This window comes from Helianthus annuus, chromosome 1, assembly GCF_002127325.2.
Source record: "Helianthus annuus cultivar XRQ/B chromosome 1, HanXRQr2.0-SUNRISE, whole genome shotgun sequence".
In the NCBI taxonomy this organism is placed as follows: Eukaryota; Viridiplantae; Streptophyta; class Magnoliopsida; order Asterales; family Asteraceae; genus Helianthus; species Helianthus annuus.
The window spans coordinates 144,319,718-144,330,133 of NC_035433.2; the positions used below are offsets into that span (position 1 = coordinate 144,319,718).

Consider the following 10,416-nt stretch of genomic DNA (forward strand, 5'->3'; position numbering starts at 1 on the left):
ATCACAACCTAAGTAGCTTAACGAGTTTAGCCAAGAAACATGGTTAAAAACGAATCAACAATAGTCATAAACAGAGAATTCATCTTAGTAGGAAGAGAAAAGTAAGAAACAAAGAAACCGAGAAGACAAAACCTGTGAATCTTCAATCTCTAAGCTCCAAACTCCTACCAAGCGATTTCTTATGCTCAATTTCCTTTAAACTTTGCTAAACAAGAGCTCTAAGTTGCACAAAATCTTCCAAAGTCGTCTAAGGTTCGAATTATAATCATAAGATGACTTATATACTTGGTAACACCCTAAAACCCTTGCTAGTCACGTAATTCGCTGGGCTGCAGGCCTTTCATGGGCCGCGATACCCTGGCCATAAACTGTCGCGCCCTGTGGCGCCTCTAATTCACTCAAATAGTCAATATGGCTTTGATGACCCACGAAAACAAGGACCTATAGTATCACGACCCATGAAACTCTAATAAAGCTTGTTTTTAACACCATTTCAACTCTCGAGCTTCCGTTTGCTATCCGGCACTTGGTTTTATCAACTTTTAGCTCGTTTTCATCATTTATTAGCTGCTTTTATTCACCAAAGCCTCCGAAACATAAATAACTCAAAAGTATGTACAATCTAAATAAAAACGAAACTAAATCTAACTAAAAACGCATAAACTAAACAAGAATAATAGATGTATTCTACAATACATCAAATATCCCCACACTTATCATTTTTCGTCCGTGAAAAAGAATTGTGCAAACAGAATCAGAATCAGAATCAGATAAAATATTCGGGTTCAAAAGTCTAGATTACTTATTAAAATTAAAACTCATGTTAACCGCGATTGCAAGTATACTTATCCACTTAAACCCAAACCCGGTTCCAAGCCCTTATCATGAAATTTATGTTTAAGTTTAGTCAATCTACCTAGGGTCTCATTCTAAAAGCCGTAGTTCCACCTAATCCCGTTTCAAGCTCATGGAACAAAAGGAACAGTCACTGAACTCTTTCCTAACCGTTTTATACCAAAATCAAAAGAATTTAACATCAAAAATTTTCTTCTCTTTTTTTTTCTTTTCTTTTGAGCACTAGACTTTACATACCTAACCTAGAGGTTGTGTCAACCAGAGTCACCATCCCCGAAAGTGACAATGTAGGCGTCGGTAACTTTTGCGTTTTTTTTCTTTAACTTAACCTAGAGGCATAAATCAGAGTCACCATCCCTAATAAAGATTACATAGGCCTCGTTTTTCAATCAATCTAGCTCATTTTATTATATTTTTTTCTTTGATAAAAAATTCTAACAATTTTAGCTTGTTGGTGCATACGTCTGTCGACTTCGTCTTGTATCGAGTCTTACATTAGAATTGTTAGATCAGGGCACGTAGTTCGAGATAGTAGATTTAAAGGTGATTTCGCTTGAAGGAAGTAATTCCGCTTGAAATGACATTTGTCACTTTCAAGCGAAATCAACAAACTTTATTCTGCTTGAATTGAACAGTGTCATGTTCAAGCGGAATCACATCCCCTATATATATCAACTCAAGGGAAATCATTTGCAAGGTTGTATAATTCCGGTACCGAAGTGCTGCCGACGTGCCGTCTGATTGTAATCAGTTTCTAATCAATATACTAGGCAAATTAAAGTGAATTAAGCTGTTTTTCCACATCTGTTTCTTTGTTTCCGCCTCTGAAACAGATTAGAACTCTTCTGATTGACTCGTTTGGGTCACGAACCGATCCTACAAGTGGTATCAGAGCTCAGGAGGAGGAGTTCTTACCGATTTAGCTTAAAATTTCTGTTTTCTACACCTTCTTTTCAAAATTAACAACTTTTCACGGTTAAAATCGACTCATTTTCTCACGTATTGTGTAAAACTGTGTTTTAACAAACCCTTGAGAGTTTCAGAACAAAATTCGGATTAAAAGTGGTAAAAATGGACTAAAAGGGTAATTCCGCTTGAACGAACACTCTCTGATTTCGGTTCAAAGTCATTCTTCCGCTTGAGATTTTCAAGCGAAATCAGTGATTTCGCTTGAAATAGGCTGATTCCATTTCAAAGTTACTATTCCGCTTGAAAGTTCAAGCGAAATCAGTGATTCCGCTCCAAATTGTACTGATTCCGTTTCAAATTGGTGATTTCGCTTCAAGAGGGTATTCCGCTTGAGAAGAATTTTGTTTGAAAGTTTGATTCCGCTTGAATAGGGTATTCCGCTTGAGTTGTATTTTAGTTTGAAAGTGTTTGTTTGTGAAATTTGTTACCGAATCATGGAAGAAGATTTCTATAACGCGTTTGCTACATCTTCAACTACTCCGGCTGCCATTGCTCAAAACATGAACTTGGAAAACGAAACTGGAACTTTACAAAAACCCCCGAAGCTTATGGGAATTGAAGAGTATCATGGCTGGAAAAATCGTTTTGAGAACTGGGTTCAGGCAAACCATTTGAGAGCTTGGGAAAGCATTGAAACAAAGTATGTTAGACCTCAGACTGCTTTGAGAGTTGATAAAATCATCTCAGAATTTACATATCAAGAGAGAGATAGTTATAAAGGAGAGAAAATGATGATTAGTCTTTTACAACAAGCTGTCAAAGAAGACATTTTCATTTTGCTTCAGCATGATGGTAGTGCATTTTCGATTTGGGAGGCACTTGAGAAGAAGTTTGAAGGAAGCACATAAATGCTCAAGAGTAAAGCATCATTGCTGAAAAAGGAGTTTGAGTTGTTTAGAAGTATGCCAGGGGAGACTACAAAGACTTTAATTGAAAGATACTGTCATCTTGTGCGTACCATATCTCAGTTGAAAATTACTAAAACTCCAGCAGAATAGGTTGAAAAACTAGCTGACGCATTACCACAGAAAGTATGGGGTACTTATCTTATGATCTTGAAGAATTCTAGAGAGTTTAGCAGATTGTCAATTGGACAGTTTATTGAAAAGCTTGAGGCACAGGATCTTGAACAACAAAAGATTGACAGAATGAATAGCTCAAGTCATCAACAAGATATCAAACTGTACTACAAAGGAAATGTTCAAACTGTTGAAGCTAGTCCAAAGATCCAAACCGCTTTTAGTGCAGGAAATTCATCTGGATCAGTCAGTCAAAGTTCAATCAACACTAGTGGATTTTCAAATGTAAATACTCCAAGTGTTCAAAGTGAAAATGTTGGTAATGGACATATGATTCAGTGTAATGTGGCATTGCATCTTCAAAATGGACACAATTTTTCGGAAGAAGTTGTGAAAAGTCATATGGCATTGCTGGTTACTGCATTGGAATCTTACGAAGGATTGATTGCTGGAAGAATTGGCAATCCGATGCTAACAAAGGAAGATTACGACCAGATTGATGCAGAGGAATTGGAGCTTATGGATATAAAATGGGCTTTAGCAAGTGTTCTGAGAAGAGCTGAAAAGTTCAAAATGATTACAGGAAGAAATGACTTTTTGGATGCTCATCTTTCAGCTTTGGGTTTTGATAAATCTAAAGTTACTTGTTTTCGATGCAGGGAGAAAGGTCATTTCAAGAGAGAGTGCAAAAATCAGGAGGCTAGTGGAGCAAAGAATCCTTTTGGTGGCCATGATTATTATCGAAAAGCCATATATCAACAGGTTGCTCATCAACCGCATCAACAAAAGGAATCACAAACTGCACATGGGAAAATGATCGAAGATGCAAATAAAAAAACTTATTTTGGTATCATTGATCAAGATGATGAAAAATTAGCACCAGGATTTAGCTGGGATAAGTATGTGGTTGAACATAGGGAGTTTAAAGCTTTCATTGCTCAAATTGTTTAAAAACCAGAATTGATGAAGGAATGGATAGCTGTGTTATCTGATGAAGAGAAAAGTCAAGATGAAGAATCTGTTTCTTCAGAAAATAGTTCAACATAAAGCAGTGATGATGATGAAGAGATTGAACAGATAAATGCTGGAAAAACTCATTTATCTTCTGACAGTTTTGAATTTTATTTGGCAGATAAATTGAAGAAACTTAAAGAGAGAAAAGCTGAAAAAGAAATGAAAGAAGTTAAGATTGTTGAGAAGATAGTTGAAGTGGAAAAGGTAGTTGAAGTTGAGAAAATTGTGGAGGTTGAAAAGATTGTTGAAGTCACAAAACATTGTCTTACATGTTTGGAACCTTGCAAACAATGTGAAGAAAAAGACAAAAGGTTTAGTGAATCAGAAAATTTGAAAGAAAAGTTGCTGTTTGATATCAAGAATTTAAAAGAGTCATATGATGTATTAAATAGAACGGTGAATAGTTTGCAGAAAACTAATTCTGAAAGAGAAGATGCTTTGAAAATGATGAATGCATCAATGATGTCGAAGCAGAAAGAGATAAATTTTTACATCGAAGAATGTGCAAAATGGAAGCAAGAGTTGGAAACTAAGAAAGCTGAAAATGAAAGAATCAGACGTTTGTTGAGAAGTTATTCAAGTTCTGATTATCTTATTGATCGAATTTATCCAACTGTTGCAGGTTTTGAAGCATTTCAGGATGAGAAGCCGAAGAAAAAGGATATTGGTAAGAAACAGAGTGTTAATTATAACAAGTGTCCGCCACCGATTTGGGAAGGGTATTCGCCTAGAAAACCAAATGAGGAACAAGTAAAAAAGGCAGTCAATATAAAGTTAGAGTCCGAGATAATTAATGAGTTGCCAGATAATATTGATATCATGTTCACAGCGTCCGACACAGATCATGAGTCCGAATTAATAAAAAGGGTGGTCGATCAGGTGTTGGATAAGGATGAGGAGTCAGAGTCAAAGTCAAAGTCCGAGTCCGAAAGTTCGTGTTTGTCGGTTGGGAGTTCAAGTTCATCTGTCAAGAGTTCAAAATCGTCGGGAAAACAGGTGTATAGTAAAGAATTTTTATTGTCAAAATCTAATTTGAATGATGAAACATTTGAAGTCGCATATACTTTGAATGATTCTGACAAATTATATTTTGATAAAGAATCAAATAGGCATAAATTGCCTATTTGATTCTTCAACTTCCGGTTTAAAATCTTCAATTAGAGGCTTAAAGAATGATGAAATATAGTAAAAATCATACAAGAGGTGAATGTAACCAAAATTGGGTGATTACGTAGTTGAATTCATTTTAACTTGGTGATATTACTAGAACTTAACATCAAACACATGTAGATAATTAAGAAGACAATTTTATTTCTTTAATTACATGAACTGTCACATTACCCATACATAAGGAAAGTTACAATAATAAGTAGCATCACCACTCGAGCTTAGAGATTCTTGAAGCACGCACAATCACACACTATATATATATATATATATATATATATATATATATATATATATATATATGGCATGTGTTTCTTCATTAATATGGAACCCAAATAACATGCTCTTCATGTAGAAAATGGCAAATCGTAGTTCCTGGAGACACTTTAAGAACTTCAAATGCCAAAGATTTCGGGTTCCATTTCGTGGTGTCGGTATGGCAAATAGCCACAGCTTTCACTTTGGTACCATCTACACCCTCTAAAGATACCACATATGATTCAGTACCAATGATTGTGTGGCAATAAAAGACAGCATAAGCATAGTTTTGCCTATGGCAAATCAAAGCTTTATTTACTATGAGCTTTTTGACAAACTCAATCTTGTACGTTTGTGATGGGGTGCTTTCTTTAGCATTCACCTCTGTAGAAAGAGCTTTCACCTTTTTACCTAATTTTGTGGTAGATAAATCGACCATGGATTCTAATGAAGTTACACAAAATGTTTCCTCACCTTCAATGCCCTTGACCTCACATAAACTAAGTGTCTGCTTCATGATTTTGGCTTCCAGTGAGTCAGGTTTAACTGAAAACTTATTGTAGATTTGAGGAATATCTTTTAAGGAAAAGGGTATCGAATCAGAGATGTGTTTCGGTAGAAATCCAGTTTTGTGGTAGTTCTTTATAAAATGCAACTTCAGTTCTTCTCCTTGATGCAAGTTGTTTTCCAAGAACAATAAGTTTACCATCTGGTCGTGTTCTTGCTGATTCTTGGATAGTTGATTCTTGGATGCACCATAAATGTAACTTTTTTGGGGTTGATTCTTTACATCATCCTTAGATGCACCATAGTTGTAACCTTGTTGGGGTTGATCTTTTACCTCATCCTTGGATGCACCATAGATGTAACCTTGTTGGGGTTGATCTTTTATCTCATCTTTGGTTGCACCATAAATGTAACTTTTCTGGGGTTGATTCTTTACATCATCCTTAGATGCACGATAGATGTAACCTTGTTGGGGTTGATCTTTTACCTCATCCTTGGATGCACCATAGGTGTAAAACTGGTAGGGTTGATCTTTTGTCTCATCTTTGGTTGCACCATAAATGTAACTTTTTTGGGGTTGATTCTTTACATCATCCTTAGATGCACCATAGATGTAACCTTGTTGGGGTTGATCTTTTACCTCATCCTTGGATGCACCATAGGTGTAAAACTGGTAGGGTTGATCTTTTGTCTCATCTTTGGTTGCACCATAAATATAACTTTTTTGGGGTTGATTCTTTACATCATCCTTAGATGCACCATAGATGTAACCTTGTTGGGGTTGATCTTTTACCTCATCCTTGGATGCACCATAGGTGTAAAACTGGTAGGGTTGATCTTTTAGCTTGCTATTCATAGATGTAGAGTCGATGGAAGCTTTTTCCTTGCTATCATCCCATGCTGTAAATGAACAAGATGTTTAAAAAAGTCGATGCAAATTACAAAGTTCAATAAGCATTTAAGGATAACAGAACAAATGTCAACCTTTAATATATAAAAGATCCTTGATTGCTTTTGGCATAGGACTGTTTGGCAAAACTGACTTCCAATACACCTCAGGACTCACAGCATGACTTCCTACAAGCGCTAGCTGAAAAACAAATCACAAATTAAAGAAAAGAAAAATCATGATGACAAATAGACAAATAAACAAATAAACTTAATTTTCAATCACAAAAAAAGAATTTTGTAGCTACCAATATGTTTTCTAACACATTATACATTTCATAGAAAACGAAAGTCTAAAATAACTATTAAAACTTCAATTCATATAACTATTTGTCTGTTACATAAACACTTTCATGTACCAATACAGGTCTTTGACCTAGTGATATCCTATTTTATAATTAAGATGCCACTCCCTAATAGGTCTACGATGCAATTTCTATTTGGGATGTTGGTGTAGTGTAAATGGATATGTAATTTTACTTTTCTAAAACAACACTTTAATGCATGTTTTAAATTTTTATATTCCTGTACCTTAAAGCACTCACATTTGAGGCTCTAAAACTCACTTTCTTTATAATTTTAGAGGAAACAATGAAACTTCCCTCTATTGAAATCTCTATAATATAGAAGAATTTGATAAAACATTAATGACCCTTTATATTTACATGGTGACTATTCATCAATATATATAATTTTATGAGTGTATTAAATGGAGAAAAAACAATAAAATAAGTGTTTTTCAGTAAGATAGGGATAAAAGAATCGAATGTAAGGGATTTTATAAAGACAAAGTTTAGAGAAGTAAAATGTACTTTTTAGTTAAAATATATGAGTGATAATAAAGACTGAGTTAGAGGATGCTCTTTGAGAGTTTCCAAATTCCCATAACCTAATAGTGTAAATTTATGCTTCTAAGTCAAAAGGTGTAATTTTGCAAGATCTCTCTCAAATGTCATATGTAATGTCCTAAGTTTATCTACTACTAAATTACTACTAAATTACTATTCAATAAGTTTTATTATATATTATATATTATATATTATATATTATATTATAAATTCTAAATAATAATAACAGGTACACATAGTAAATTGAGATACCCATTCTATGACAACTCTTAACTTTCCTTCTATTTTGGTTCCTTCATGAATTTATCTTGAATCAGATCTTTTGGCTCAACTTTATCCCAGTTTTGAAAGAAATCGAACTTTAATAATAGGGATATGTATTTATATAGTAAATCAAAGTTGACTTATACCTTTCACATTCCCCCCTCTGTATACTGTTTAGGGGAGGCGGGGTGGAGTAACTTTACTCCGTTATGGAACCCTACAACGAGTGATCAAGTCAAACTCCCCACCGCCACCACAAACATTAACGAGTGATGATTCTTAATCCATGATTGTTTTCACGCGTTATGGGCATTGAGTGATAAATGGATGTGAGAGGGTGTGAGGGTTTATTGTGGGGTGTTGTGAGTGATAACCATTGCCACTAAACAAGGTTGTGAGTGATGGAAAAATGGTTGATAATATGACAGAACTTGATTGGGTGTTGTGAGTGATGAGTGAGTGATAAGTGATGACCACCCCTACCTCCCTTATCTCTAGATTTTAGAGAATAATTTAATGAAATCATTTGAAACGTTATTCTATCCCATTCTCTATAATAGAGAATAATTTAGAGAAAAAAAGTAAAACTCTACATTTAGAGCATTCAAATTGGAGACTTTATCTCTATCTATATAATTCAACTAAGAAGCAAATTTTCCTCTATATTTTGTTTATTTTTAAAAACATCACGCATCCAACTCTCTATATTTATCTCTATCATACTAATTAACACTTATTTTATTACTTTTTTTTCTCTTTTCTACACTTTCACAATAAAAATATAGAGGGTTTATATAGGCATTTAAATATAGAGGTTGTACTTTGCTTTCTATAAATCTTTCTCTATTATAGAGATTTAATGTAGTGAAGTTTTTGTTGTTTATTTTTTTACTCTGTATTATATAGAATATATTAATAAAGAGTCTCCAATGTAATACTTAAATCTAAGCCTATGTAACGAATTGTGAATGTATAATAAAAAGAAAAAAAAAATAGTAAAATAAATGTTTAAGATATAGATGAAAAATGGGATGTGTAAGGTTTTTTTTTAAAAAATAATCAATCTTCTCCAGAAATATTTGTTTTTTAATTTACTTATGTAGATAGAGAATTAACATAATAATTTGGAAGATCCAAATTTTAAAGCCGTTTAATCCCTTCTAGACATTATGCAATTTAGTGAAGGATCCATTTAGACCTTTTCTGCTATTTTAGATAGGGATGTATGTCGACAATTTGGAATCTATTTTCTTCACTTAGCTAGAAAGGGCAGTCAACGACCAAAAAAAGTAAAGAAAGGGCATTCAACGACCAAAAAAAGTAAATAATATATAAAGTTGTTAAAAAGAAAAAAAGAAGTCTACCAACATTATTTCTATATAAAACTACGTCCAGGTAAACAACTTTTAACTTGCATATAAGAACTTCACGGTCTTGGTAAGAAACTCTAAATAGAAAAAAACATAAATTCCACTCAAAAAGGATAACGACGCAGCTTTTTGTCCGTTTACCAACCATCTCGATGTAAATTCTTCTTAAAACCAAATTATTTATTGCACTCAAACAACAGAATATCACAATGTTCTAAAAACCAGAAACATACTAAGAAATGAAACAGTAAAGAAGAAATCAAGTTTCGAATGAGACCTCTAAGATAAACTTACATGGTATTTACCTACTGAATATGCTTTGTTCAAGTTAATATATAGCATTTGAATTTAGGTTTTAACTTAATATTGGATTTTAAAAACGTTTAATTTTCTCTCTACATATATATGCTTGAATGGAAAAGAAGTATACATGATCTCATTTTAACAATATAATTATAATAAGAAAATAAAAAATATGTCATTTTAACAATATAATTATAATAAGAAAATAAAAAATATGCTTGCTAGAAATGGAAAAGAAGTATACATGATCTCATTTTTAGACTGTCCTGTTGGATTTTCAAAACATTACAAAAACCTTAAACCAATGCTTTTAACATCTCAATAAGAAGAAGTGAAATCTGATATTCGAAAACAATTTATTAATTAAATTAAGATCGATCAAGTCCGGAACCTTTCATGTTATATTATACTGTATATTAAAAAACAAGTCTTAGCTACGTACAAGAAAGTTTTTAGTTGCAATCAATCATCACATACGTTTCAGCTTGGCTTAATAGATCGGTTTTAACCTTGATCCACAAACCGCTGTATCAATGATTTATAAAATGTTAAAACGGCCAATCGAATGTCTGAACAATAGTGATGGTGATGAAAGATATATACTTACAGAGAGAAATGCATAAACTTGCAGAATTGTGAACTTCATTGTAGAGAACTGAACAAGAAAAGGAGGCAGATTTTGATGGTTTGAAGTTAGATTGGTCTTCTAGGGTATTTATAGAGTGGAAAATGGAGTTCATTTTTTGTCATGGCCTACTACCAACTGCTGGATATAATAATTAATACAGGTTAGGTTTGGTTTGATTTTACTTAATGACCATGGGGTAATCAGGACTATTGAACAAGGGTCGTAACTGAATTTATTTACATTCGTTAGCATACATGCATAGATTC

At 33.4% G+C, this 10,416-nt stretch overlaps 1 protein-coding gene across 1 annotated transcript; it reads right to left on the minus strand.

Moving 5' to 3' along the window:
* Positions 1–5,148: 5,148 nt before the first annotated feature.
* Positions 5,149–10,195, minus strand: LOC110883267 (protein RAFTIN 1A). Its single transcript, XM_022131069.2, has 3 exons — positions 10,130–10,195; positions 6,774–6,879; positions 5,149–6,689 (listed from the first exon to the last, which is right to left on the minus strand). The coding sequence occupies exons 1-3, from the start codon at positions 10,166–10,168 to the stop codon at positions 5,344–5,346; spliced, it is 1,491 nt and encodes a 496-aa protein (XP_021986761.1). The 5' UTR covers positions 10,169–10,195; the 3' UTR covers positions 5,149–5,343.
* Between the last annotated feature and the right edge of the window lie 221 nt (positions 10,196–10,416).

Bases quoted from the DNA above. Each gene is read 5' to 3' on its own strand.
- LOC110883267 (XM_022131069.2), bottom strand. From the start codon at position 10,168: ATGAAGTTCACAATTCTGCAAGTTTATGCATTTCTCTCT. The intron at 6,880-10,129 runs GTAAGTATATAT...TTTGTTTTTCAG, and splicing joins AAGTTTATGCATTTCTCTCT to CTAGCGCTTGTAGGAAGTCA. The intron at 6,690-6,773 runs GTTGACATTTGT...GTTCATTTACAG, and splicing joins GGATCTTTTATATATTAAAG to CATGGGATGATAGCAAGGAA.